The sequence below is a fragment of the Diaphorina citri genome, unplaced genomic scaffold (genome assembly GCF_000475195.1).
Source record: "Diaphorina citri unplaced genomic scaffold, Diaci psyllid genome assembly version 1.1 scaffold470, whole genome shotgun sequence".
Classification (NCBI taxonomy): domain Eukaryota; kingdom Metazoa; phylum Arthropoda; class Insecta; order Hemiptera; family Psyllidae; genus Diaphorina; species Diaphorina citri.
The window spans coordinates 161,583-175,296 of NW_007377905.1; the positions used below are offsets into that span (position 1 = coordinate 161,583).

The 13,714-nt window shown below is 39.8% G+C and overlaps 1 protein-coding gene across 1 annotated transcript in view; it reads right to left on the minus strand.

Annotated features, from left to right (window-relative positions):
* Positions 1-13,714, minus strand: part of LOC103509140 (RNA polymerase-associated protein CTR9 homolog) — a 25,497-nt gene that overhangs the window by 1,095 nt on the left and 10,688 nt on the right. Inside the window, exons 16-23 of the mRNA XM_026823538.1 lie at positions 12,592-12,773; positions 11,731-11,911; positions 11,185-11,450; positions 10,219-10,364; positions 7,158-7,365; positions 5,952-6,184; positions 4,972-5,077; positions 2,145-2,362 (exon numbers count right to left, since the gene is read on the minus strand). Of these exons, the coding sequence (XP_026679339.1) occupies positions 2,145-2,362; positions 4,972-5,077; positions 5,952-6,184; positions 7,158-7,365; positions 10,219-10,364; positions 11,185-11,450; positions 11,731-11,911; positions 12,592-12,773 (1,540 nt within the window). The remainder of the gene's footprint in view (positions 1-2,144; positions 2,363-4,971; positions 5,078-5,951; positions 6,185-7,157; positions 7,366-10,218; positions 10,365-11,184; positions 11,451-11,730; positions 11,912-12,591; positions 12,774-13,714) is intronic.

Below are 13,714 nucleotides of genomic sequence, written 5' to 3' on the forward strand. Positions count from 1 at the left end.
TTTTTTTTTTTTTTTTTTTTTTTTTTTTTTTTTTTGAGGTTTGATAGAGGGAACTATAACTGCTAAGGTCTTATTGGTCCGAAATCGAAGAGAGAAGGAAGACAGGATAGGGGAAAGCCAGCCATTCCGAGAACGAACATTATCCGTTTAGGACAAAATCTGCCCAGGGCGGGAATCGAACCCGCGGCCTGTTTACAAATCTATTCATGACATTACCATAAACTTCATAGAAAATGTACAGGGTGGGAGCAACATCTGATTATTATTTATTTTGTTTATGTATTGTATTTTTTTACTGGTACCTAAATTAGAATTTTGTGGTCTGTGTCATAGCAATCGTAGCATGTCCATTCAAAATTTTCAATAGTATGACCTCATCAAATAGGTAAGAACACACAATAAGTAAATACCCAATTTCCATTTCGGTGTTTGGTTATTACAAGAACAAGAGTTGGATATTAGGAAACAATTTTTTTTTATTTTTAATGTATATATACTCTGAAAATCAAAGCTAGGACCTTCTGCATGAGCAAATGATATAAAACTAGATACATATTGAATGATTGGCCAATTAATAGTAATTTGTACAAGTCTTTTATTTTGATTGATTCCAATTCATTGGTCCTAAGCCTGTGGGGGGGGGGGGGGGGAATAGGCCCTGGGAAAATCAACTGTCCGTTTATTGGCCCTTCGACCATACGGGGTCAAGACATTACGAAATTCCCAGGTTTTTCCACCAAAAGACTTTCTCACCTTTAAAATAAGTTGAATTTCTAGTTGCTGGTCCGAATAAAATCCAATTCAATTCGTTTATTCAGGTAAGAACGCATAAAAAAGTATTTTTCCGACACGGTTTTCCAAAAAAATTCCATTTCCATTTTGTAAACATAACCTGAAAGTTTTTCGAAAACTGATTTTTGGTTTCAAAAGTCACCGCTAGGGGAGACATTTTTTTCCAGAGGTTCCGTCAAAATAGACCGGAGGTTTTGGCTCCCCAATAACCGGTTTCCTTTTTTTCTAGCTAAATCCCCTTTAGGGGTGATTTTTTTTTTCCATCTTCATCATACATAATCATGAACTGAATTTTCTTCATTTTAGAGCTATCTGGTAAAATTTAATCAACTTCGTTTACAACCATCATCAGGCTACATTGTTTTCTGCTTGATTTTTTTTTTTTTTTTTTTTTTTTGAGGTTTGATAGAGGGAACTATAACTGCTAAGGTCTTATTCGTCCGAAATCGAAGAGAGAAGGAAGACAGGATAGGGGAAAGCCAGCCGTTCCGAGAATGAACATTATCCGTTTAGGACAAAATCTGCCCAGGGCGGGAATCGAACCAGCGGCTCCATGCCTTTTCCACAAGTTTGGCCATGCCTCGGGATGAACTAGCGGGATTCCGGAGCGAAGCGACGGAATTCAGCTAGTTTTCAATAAACGTAGAAAAAGATATAACATTTTTTGAAAATAAGAAACAGAGAGAAGTTATACTATGAAAATAACGCGAAATTCGACTAAGTTGTTGCATATTGCATACACAGAAACATGTACATGTATGTCTGTCTGTTACGGCGCTGTTACGCTGATGGACCGTTTGTTGTCCTCTTTTCACGAAAAAACGGCTTGACCGATTTTGATGAAATTTTTCTGTGGTTGTTGAGAAGAGTACTGAGGGTGACGTAGGCTATTTAAATTTGTCATATTCCATCCCGATTCAAAATGGCTTCGGCCATGCCTTTTCCACAAGTTTGGCCATGCCTCGGGATGAACTAGCGGGATTCCGGAGCGAAGCGACGGAATTCAGCTAGTATGTGTATAAATGTACCAACTTTTAACTTAATCGGCCCAGTAAAAGTAACTCAAAAGTTAACTACAAAATTTGACCCAAAGAAACAAAGATCTCAAGTTAAATAAAAGTATGTAAATTTTTCAGTTGCGAGAACGCCATTTTGGAAATGAAAAAGTCCAAGATTTTGAATCCATACAAACGCTAACTAATTTTAACTTTTGAAACTAAACCCCGAATTTTTCTTTAAAAGATGGGAAATGGGCTTAAGAACAGTAATAGTAGCTAGCTAACTACTTTTTTTTTTTTTTTTAAAGGCTGGGTTGAAATCCAAGTCTACATATTATTAAAATGTCCACTTACCTCGAACCACTTCCGGATCGGGAACCACTACCACTCCGGGACCTTCTACTACCACTCTCGGAGCGCGATCCACTCCGACTCCGGCGCGCTCCGGATTTACCCCGGCCCCCATCGCTATCACCATCAGATTCAGATGTGGATATGGTGGCCTTGGATACAATACGCATCTTCTGCTTAGCGGACAAACCATCGTCCTTCGGCTTCTTGGCTTTCGGCTCCTGGGAAGCAGGAAGAGAATGGGAGAAATATGTAAACCCCAGACTTCTTAGTGTGGCACTTCAGTGCAGACAAATGATCTCTCTCTCTCTCTCTCTCTCTCTCTCTCTCTCTCTCTCTCTCTCTCTCTCTCTCTCGCTGTCTCTGTCTCTCTCTCTTCTCTCTTGGTCTTTTCTCTCTCTTCATTGGAACTTTATCGGAAATATTTTTCTCAAGTTGAAATGTTCAAAGGAAAGCCAAATCAAATCATTCACCACCCATCTGATGTCAGTGAGAGAAAAAGGTTCCGTTAGAGAAGAACAATAGAAAACAATATATGCAACATAAATCTCCATACAGCCCACAGAATGAATGAAACTAGCGTTCAATAATCCAGAAACAGCATTGAAAACTTCTGAAAAAGGGTTTAATAGTCCAGAAATACCATTGCATTATTATTGTTGTTTAACAAATTAAATTCTTATGATAATAACTCTATCCTACAGGTAATTTATGAGAAACACTACCGTTATTTATGGCCGTAAGCCTAGGATTCACTTACGGGGTTCTAAAATAGCATTTAACAGGGGCGGCTATTCAGGTGAAGGGAGTGAAGGGGCCCTTCACCTGATTCTAGGCGTAAAAACATCTATAATTAATTTAATGACTCAAATGAAAAAAAGTATAATAATAATATTGTAAAGGGTACCTAGCTATTCTAATAGCACGGAGGTTGCGAGTATCTTAATATTAATAATACATGCAGCGCATTCTATTAGAAATGTAAAGAAGTACTTGGAACTGTTGATAATGTTAATATTAATAATACATGCAGCGCATTCTATTAGAAATGTAAAGAAGTACTTGGAACTGTTGATAATGAATAGTTTGTTCTGCATCAGTTAGTAACTATATCTGTTCGTAATATTAATAATACATGCAGCGCATTCTATTAGAAATGTAAAGAAGTACTTGGAACTGTTGTTAATGAATAGTTTGTTCTGCATCAGTAACTATATCTGATCTATTATGACGAGACTGAGAAATATGTAAACCCCAGACTTCTTAGTGTGGCACTTCAGTGCAGACAAATGAAAAAAATAATTTTATCTATTTATTTTAGGGTTTCATCTTTCAGTACCTATTTATATTGTCTATTATGTAATTGTAAACCTTAAAACTAATGAAAATAAATAAATAAATAAATAAAAATAAAAAAATAAAGCACAAATGTTTGAATGGGAGAAATATGTTTGAATGGGAGAAATATTTTTCAATTGGAGAAATATGTTTGAATGGGAGAAATATATATGAATGGAAGAGATATGTTTGAATGGGAGAAATATGTTTGAATGGGAGAAATATGTTTGAATGGGGAGAAATATATTTGAATGGGGAGAAATATGTTTGAATGGGAGAAATATGTTTGAATGGGAGAAATATGTTTGAATGGAGAAACATGTTTGAATGGGAGAAATATGTTTGAATGGGAGAAATATATTTGAATGGGAGAAATATGTTTGAATGGGAGAAATGGGAGAAATATGTTTGAATGGGGAGAAATATGTTTGAATGGGGAGAAATATGTTTGAATGGGGAGAAATATGTTTGAATGGGAGAAATATGTTTGAATGGGAGAAATATGTTTGAATGGGAGAAATATATTTGGGCCTATATGAAAAAATTGACCTTTAAGGTAGAAACACACTATCACGTCACAGCACGTGAGCTCATGGGGAATCAGAAAGATATAGTTCAAAGTTTTCCCATAATATTGTAGGTAATCTCGTTCATGATAGCCACACTGTCCTCACTTGACATGATAGTAGTGTAGTTTGTGGTCTGTGTCATAGCAATCGTAGCATGTCCATTCAAAATTTTCAATAGTATGACCTCATCAAATAGGTAAGAACACACAATAAATACCCAATTTCCATTTAGATGTTTGGTTATTACAAGAACAAGAGAGAAACCTGTTGGATATTAAGAAACATTTTTCTATCACTACCAGAACCTGCCTCGCTACCAGATCTGCGCTGTCGTCTCTTGCCAGCCTTCTTCCTGCCCTCTCCGCTGTAAACACAAGATATAGAATATTAGAAGTCACTTACGCCGATCCTAATCACATATCTACAACACATCAATATCATTTATGTCATTTCTTGTTTTCCACTCCGCGGAGTGAGCAGTTTAATCTTCTTTTTCATGATGCTCTATGTCCGATTTCGGCAATTGAGTTTTTTCCATAAATCCAGTCCGCGGGCTGAGCTATTTACAGTTTGCAGTTTCCACTCCGCGGAGTAAGCCCACTTGCGAGTTTCATCCGATTTTTTCCGACTGTCCTGTAGGCAATGTAATTTAAATGAGAGTGTTCCCATTACACACGACACGATTTTTTTTTCCCCCGAACCACACAAAATGTCCTTGTAGGCAATGCAATTTAAATGAGTGTTCCCACTACGCACGACACCATTTTTTCCCAAAACGACAAGTAGGAAACGGGGAAATTTTTTAAAAAAAAAAAAAAAAAAAAAAAAGACTGTCTACTGGTCTCGTGTGATCCGACCAAGTGGAACAAGCTTAATCAAACTATTCCGAGAACACTCCGAGAACGTCCCGGACAGTGCCTTACCTTAATCTTGCGGCCTCGTTTCCTGGCAGGTCTATCACTACCAGAACCTGCCTCGCTACCAGATCTGCGCTGTCGTCTCTTGCCAGCCTTCTTCCTGCCCTCTCCGCTGTAAACACAAAATATAGATTATTAGAAGTCACTTACGCCGACCCTAATCACATATCTACAACACATCAATATCATTTATGCCATTTCTTGTTTTCCACTCCGCGGAGTGAGCAGTTTAATCTTCTTTTTCATGATGCTCAATGTCCGATTTCGGCAATTGAGTTTTTTCCATAAATCCAGTCCGCGGACTGAGCTATTTACAGTTTGCAGTTTCCACTCCGCGGAGTAAGCGGTTTTTTCGCTCATCGAGCGAATTCGGGGATTGAGCCTAACATAAATAGCGAGAACCGGCGTGAACGCATTGGTGTTCCAGTATTAAAACGCCCAAGACCCTGTTCCCACTTGTCGTGAGTTTCATCCGATTTTTTCCCGAATGTCCTGTACCTACCTGTAGGCAATATAATTTAAATGAGAGTGTTCCCACTACACACGACACGACACGATTTTTTTCCCCCGAACGACACAAAATGCCCTTGTAGGCAATGTAATAATTTAACCCCCTTCCACTTGTGAGTCTCATCCGATTTTTTCCGGATGTGCTGTAGGACACTACACTTCAACCCTGGGGAAAAATTGGGGAAAATAATTATAAAAGTAAAAAAAAAAAGGACACAACAAAAAACCCATTTTTTTCCCCCTTTTTTTTTTTTTTTTTTTTTTTTTTTTTCTCGAACGACACAAAATGTCCTTGTAATTTAAATGAGAGTGTTCCCACTACACACGACACGATTTTTTTCCCCCCCGAACCACACAAAATGTCCTTGTAGGCAATGCAATTTAAATGAGTGTTCCCACTATGCATGACACCATTTTTTCCCAAAACGACAAGTAGGAAACGGGGGTCCTATTCGAAAAAAAAGCCCCACACTCACCTCTTCTTCTTTCTCTCTCGGGGCGGTCTCCCCTCCTCATCCCCTCCACGCCGGGACACATCACTATCCGAGTCGGACACATAATCTCCTCCCCTCCCTCGCCCCCTCCCCTTAGATTTCTTCTCGGAGGGGAAATGATCGAACACTAGCGCCCCCTTCGTCTTCTCCTTGTACTCTTGACGCTTCTTGATCTCCTCCTCCAGCTGACGGACCTTGTCCTCTTTGCGACGTTTCTGAAATGGAGAAGAAACAACGGGCGTTATTATCAATCAATCAATCAATCAATCAATCAAATTATCAATCTAACAACCACACAAGCAATCAATCAATCAAACGAACCAACCAATCAATCGTGTTTTTTTAAGAGGTTTGACAGAGGGAACTGTAACTGCTAGGTCTTCGTCCCGAAAATGAAGAGAGAACGACGACAGAATGGGAGAAAGCCAGTCGTTCCGAGAACAAATTCTATCTGGTTAGGATAAAATCCGCCCCGGGCGGGAATCGAATAGAAACAAACCAGCGGCTTAGCGCTTACAAACCAGACGCGCTACCAACTTTCAGCTTGAATACGCTTGCAAAATTTAAAAACAGAAAAAAACACCATTATTTCATTTTACATAAACAAACTTATATTTATCAGGATTTACTACATGAATTAATATTTACAATAGGTCGTACTAGTAGGTACTGTAATATGTCCTATATTATGGGGAGTACAAAACATAAAAGTCAAACATTAGGTAATAGGTACATATGTCACAGAAACAAGGGGGGTATTACTTTGTGTCAACGAATGAACCTAGATGCTGATCGCATTACTATGGTCCCAGCCGTATATCCTTTCACATTTAGACTGCAAATTGTAGCGCACATTGTCGGATAGACTGCACTAGTTTTACATTGTGCTTCACACTGCAAAAATTCGTATAGATTACGTTGTACAGTCGAACTGCACAGTGTGTACGCAGTTTAAACTTGTTGAGGGCTTTTAGGCTATACAAATAGGTGTGCCCATTCACACCTAGACTGCAGGTTTTCTCAGATCAATATTAAACGTACCTAAACACAATGAACGCAACATCTCAGTGCTGGCTAAAAAGGCCAAACTTCATTGGAAACCGTGTCGTATGCAGTATAAATGTGAACAGAAGACAAAACTGTAAACTAAACTTCGTTTATTAAAAAAAAAAAAAAAAAATCTCTCACCTCCTCTTCAATCTGTCTGAGTTTAAAGTTCTTCCTCTCCTCTTCCTGGCGGCGTCGGATCTGCTGTTCTACCTCATCCAGCCGTCGCGCACGCTCCACATGATATTGTGCCTGCGATAGCAAGTCCTGACATTGTCGCGCCTCCTGACCTGCCAGGTTAACATCGTAACTCATGCGATCTCCGTGTACTGAGAGGTATTGGAAATATCTGCAAGATAAATAGAATAGAATAGAATATACCTTGCTTATACTACCAGCATAGGACTGAAAAGTCCCTTTACTCTCGCAGTCTAAACAAGGTCTTATATATTTGATTGGTAATAACATTACATTTTATGGAACAATATTCAAGACCTGTTTAAATTAAATTAAAAAATACAATATTCCAAAGGGTTATTTTCTGGTGTTCTTGTGTTGACCCAGCACCTAAATGTGAAGTATTGTGTCTCTTCTCGCCCATTTGATGAGAGGCATACTTTACTACGGGATGGGTATGCTAGGACACAGACCACACAATGTAGCAGTTGTTCGGAAGAAAACAACTCTAGACACAATCTAAAAGCGAAATCTTTTGGAGAAATATGTTTGAATGGGAGAAATATGTTTGAATGGGAGAAATATGTTTGAATGGGAGAAATATGTTTGAATGGGAGAAATATGTTTGAATGGGGAGAAATATGTTTGAATGGGGAGAAATATGTTTGAATGGGAGAAATATATTTGGGCCTATATGAAAAAATTGACCTTTAAGGAACAGAGGGAATTGTAACTGCTAAGGTTTTATCGTCCCGAAGTCGAAGAGAGAAAGAAGACAGGATAGGAGAAAGCCAACCGTTCCGAGAACGAACCTTATCTTTTTAGAATAAAATTTGCTTCGGGCGGGAATCGAACCCACGACCTAACGCTTAAAAGGCAGACCCTTTTTTCAAATTAGAATTCATATCTTACCTATCCCATTGGCTGCCCATATGTTGCGAGGATCTATACGTAGCACCTTATGATATTTAGACAGGGCCAGGTCCTGATGTTTCTTCTCCTTCAGCTTATTCTTGGTAGCTTGGTGCAGAGTTTGTAGCCAAATATTACCCAGGGCCAGGTGAGAGTATGCGTCCTCTTCCGTGGCAGGATTCTGAAAAGAAAACAGGAGTGCGATTAGACCAGTGGTATAACACGTTTGAGTGTCAGAAGGTCCTGGGTTCGATACCGAACACAGAGAAAGATTTGTATTCGTATTTCGAATGCATATTTCAATTGTTTGGGTTGATTTGTGTTCTCGTGTCAACCCAGCAGCACCCAAGTGGGAAAGTGTTCCTCTTAGGTATTGAACATAATAATGGTGGAGGACATAATACGCGATAGGCATGCTACGACACAGACTTCTTCAAAAATGATTCATAAAGGGAACTGTACCAACGGAGGTCTTATGGGGTTTGATGGAACAAAATGGGTACTAAATGATGGGCTTTGGTACAAATTCGCAGCAAAAGTTGTGGTGCTAACTTCACGCACCTCCTGTGAAGCGATCATCGCAGGCCCTTCTCATTACTAGGGTTGCCATGACAACCTTAAATTTGCGTACAGTGTTGTTGTCGTGCGTACTCTGATACAACAAGTTCATACGAGTTCAAGTGAAGATCTGTTTTAAACCCCTTCTCAAGATAATATTTTCATGAATGGAGGGAGGGGTAGTTACCGGGGTATTATACCTACTAGCCGTTGGGCACCCAGACAGGATTTAATTTAATCAGTCTCAATCTTTTTTTTTTTTTTTTCGCTCGTGGCATGTTATTTGTGTGTTTTTATGTTTATTACCTAGTTACTTTGTTTTGAGAATCATAATGGGCGAGTTTTTTTACTCATTTTATCCAATCGGTTGGAACCGTTTGAATCAACTTCCACATCAAAAACTGCCAATGAAATGGACAACCTTCTCCTTTACTTAGGTTTTAGGTAATCCTAATACATTGTTTGAAATTTTATTGATGGTGGTTATGTATTCATTGGGAAATTTCGCTAGCAAGCTCGTGCCAGGGGCGGCTATTCAGGTGAAGGGAGTGAAGGGGCCCTTCACCTGATTCTAGGCGTAAAAACATCTATAATTAATTTAATGACTCAAATAATGAAAAAAAGTATAATAATAATATTGTAAAGTGTACCTAGCTATTCTAATAGCACGGAGGTTGCGAGTATCTTAATATTAATAATACATGCAGCGCATTCTATTAGAAATGTAAAGAAGTACTTGGAACTGTTGATAATGAATAGTTTGTTCTGCATCAGTAGGTACCTACCTGTGAAGCGATCATCCCAGGCCCTTCTCAGTACTAGGGTTGCCATGACAACCTTAAATTTGCGTACAGTGTTGTTGTCGTGCGTACTCTGATACAACAAGTTCATACGAGTTCAAGTGAAGATCTGTTTTAAACCCCTTCTCAAGATAATATTTTCATGAATCAACCGCATTACAGTTTTAATACTCATTGCGAGGTTAATCGTTTAATGAATGACGTCATCACCGCGACCAGCGCGAACCCTAACCGATTCGACTATGACTATAAGTATATATTTAGTTTCTTGTATGTACCTACGTACTATTTGCCCAATTTATGAAAAGCCCTTCACCTGTTTAAATTTTAAGAAAAAAAATACAATATTCCAAAGGGTTATTTTCTGGTGTTCTTGTGTTGACCCAGCACCTAAATGTGAAGTATTGTGTCTCTTCTCGCCCATCTGATGAGAGGCATACTACGGGATGGGTATGCTAGGACACAGACCACACGAGTCTAATGTAGCAGTTGTTCGGAAGTAAACAACTCGAGACACAATCTAAAAGCGAAATCTTTTGGTTAAAACTTGGAACTGTAAGGCCAGCCAGTCACTAATAGGCAGACCTGAAGACCTGACAGGTGCACCTGCCAGGTCTACGTATCTAGCAGTTGTTCCATTGTTACGAAATCAAAAAGGCGCGGCGGTGGAACACTCATCTTTTTTTTAAGAAAAAAAAAAAAAAATCCCAAGACTTTCTAACTTTTTTCCATGTTTTCAGTGGGGTTCTACTTACTTTTGCGAGAGTCCCAATTCATTGACCGCCTGTACTACGGTACTCAGCTCCGCTTTCTCTTCTTTCAATATTTGCATGCCCAGTCTCTGCAGGATGAGAGCTATATTGTACAGGATCACAGTATCATGTGGTGCTACCCTACGAGCCTGGAAACATTTGAAATTTTGAAAACACTGAAGTGTGTCCAAATATAGTCGACCGGCTGTCGATCGACCAGAGATCGATTCATAACAAATTCAGGTCGATGGACGGCCGTTGACTATATGTGGACACACCTTTAGTGTGGTGAAATTCTCAAATTATGTGGGATGAAATTACCTGCCTACCAGATACGGAAGAATTGGGATCCTCAATATAATTTGAGAATTTGACCACAATAATAGTAGTAGCCTACTGCTGGAGTGAAGGGACTTTACAGTCCTATGCGAGCAGTATAAATAAGCACTATTATTAATATTATTATTATTAAACCCGCGCCCTCCCACACACAGGTGAGTGCCTTAACCACTATGTTGGGCCAGCCACTCACTATCAGGTAGACCTTACAGGTAAGTACGCCTGATCAGGTCCCCCTGTCAGGTCTACCTGCTATGAGCACACACATAATATCAGGTAGACGTGACAGGCGGACAGTGCTTCAAATTCAAAAGTGTATTGCTTGTAAAAAATTGAATACTTATGAACACTTATATTATTGACAATAAAACCATTTACAGAATAGGTACTTTTTTTCATTTTTTTAAAGAGGTTTGACAGAGGGAACTGTAACTGCTATGGTCTTATCGTCCCGAAATCGAAGAGAGAAGGAAGACAGGATAGGAGAAAGCCAGCCGTTTCGAGAACGAACATTGTCCCATCAGGATAAAATCCGCCCCAGGCGGGAATCAAACCCGCGGCCTAGCGCTTACAAGGCAGACGCACCACCAACTAAGCTAACTAGGCTGGCGGAATACTTTTTCTTCTCACCTTAAGCAGCATCTTCTTCGCATCCTTCAGTTTGCCTGCGCGGAAGTACGCCCGTGCCATATACTGCAACACCTCCACCTGATGATGGCGGAAGAATTGACGCGTACAATTCTCGTACATTTGAATGGCGCCAATGTACTGGCGCTGTTCTACATAGATGTGCGCAATGTTGAGCCAGACGTCCGCGAAGTCGGCCGTGGCCTCGCGCACCTGCGCAAAAATGTCGCGCGCCTCGTTGAAATACCCTTTGTGCGCCAACACTGCGCCTGAGGAAGAAAAATATATACTTTTTTTTAAAGAGGTTTGATAGAGGGAATTGTAACTGATATGGTTTTATCGTCTCGAAGTCAAAGAGAGAAGGAAGACAGGATAGGAGAAAGCCAGCCGTTCCGAAAACGCACCTTATCTTTTCAGGATAAAATTCGCTTCGGGCGGGAATCGAACCCACAATCTAACGTTTAAAAGGCAGACGCGCTACCAACCAAGCTAACTAGGCTGGCAATATTTCCCTTTTTTTTTCAAATTAGAATTCATATCATATCTTACCTATTCCATTAGCTGCCCAAATATTGCGAGGATCAATACGTAGCACCTTATGATATTTAGACAGGGCCAGGTCCTGATGTTTCTTCTCCTTCAGCTTATTCTTGGTAGCTTGGTGCAGAGTTTGTAGCCAAATATTACCCAGGGCCAGATGAGAGTATGCGTCCTCTTCCGTGGCAGGATTCTGGAAAGAAAACAGGAGTGCGATTAGACCAGTTGTAACACACTTGACTGTCAGAAGGTCCTGGGTTCTGTCCCCATCATCGACAAAATTTCGTTTCTTAATTGCAAACATTTCTACGGGTTACATTCTGGTATTCTTGTGTTGACCCAGCGTCTAAATAGAGTATTGTCTCTTAACATTATCACTCTGGTGATGGACATACCACGGGATGGGCTTGCTACGACATAGAGCATAACCTGGAAGGGGTGTTTTATTTGTAATTTTCAATGTATTCTTAAATAAATGACTTACTTTCTAGTGGAAAAAAAAAGAATAGAGCATATTAGTCTTGTATGTATCAGTTATTTTACAAAATAAAAACAGTGACGGTGATCTCTTTTTCAAGAGGTTTGATAAAGGAAGCTATAACAACGAAGGTATCATCGTCCCTAAAATAAAGAGAAGACAGGATAGGAGAAAGCCAGCCGTTCCGAGAACGAACCTTATCTGTTAACGATAAAGTTTGCCCGGGGAAATGACCCCACGACCTTCCAAGCTAAGAGCCCGTTCCCACTTATGAGTTTCATCTCATTTTTTTCTTTTTTACTTTTTTCCAAACGACCCAAAATGTCCTGTAGGCAATGTAATTTAAATGAGGTTGGCTGATTGATATTGATTTAAAGTTTTAAAGCACAACTCACATTGATGATTCGTTCGAATTTCTTCTGCGCGGGCCCCCATTGGTTCTTGGCCAGATGAAGATTACCCAATAGGGACCAAGCATCCGGGTGTTCGGTATCAATACGCAACGCTTCCGTGAACCAATCAGAAGCGTCGTACAGTTGATTCTTATCTCGAGCCATACAACCAAGACGGAAGTAACCTGAAAATAAACCAATCACATCAGGGAATCAATCAACTCACATTATTTCCGTTGAATTTTACCTCACAGTATCTTTAATATCGGTACTAAATTAAAGATATTAAAGAGTAAGTACCAAGTTTCAACACAACCAGCCCAGTATAATGTATAAGTGACTGAAAAGATTATTAAAAGATTTTGATTAGATATTAGCTCAGACAAAGAAAAGATATTAACAGATAACAACAGACACCTCAAGTTATCTAAGTGTACACATATAATTTTATAACCTAAAACCATGTTTAAAGATCCACTTTTTTTTAAGTTTCATTTCAAGTCGCAGGATTTTTCTGAAAGACTCCTAAGTAAAAACCCTTTTTTTTTATCGTCCCGAAATCGAAGAGAGAAGGAAGACAGGATAGGAGAAAGCCAGCCGTTCCGAGAACGAACATTGTCCCATCAGGATAAAATCCACCCCGGGCGGGAATCGAACCCGCGGCCTAGCGCTTACAAGGCAGACGCACCACCAACTAAGCTAACTAGGCTGGCAGAATACTTTTTCTTCTCACCTTAAGCAGCATCTTCTTCGCATCCTTCAGCTTGCCTGCGCGGAAGTACGCCCGTGCCATATACTGCAGTACCTCCACCTGATGATGACGGAAGAATTGGCGCGTACAATTCTCGTACATTTGAATGGCGCCAATGTACTGGCGCTGTTCGACATAGATGTGCGCAATGTTGAGCCAGACGTCCGCGAAATCTGCCGTGGCCTCGCGTACTTGCGCGAAAATGTCGCGCGCCTCGTTGAAATACCCTTTGTGCGCCAACACTGCGCCTGAGGAAGAAAAATATATACTTTTTTTTAAAGAGGTTTGATAGAGGGAATTGTAACTGATATGGTTTTATCGTCTCGAAGTCAAAGAGAGAAGGAAGACAGGATAGGAGAAAGCCAGCCGTTCCGA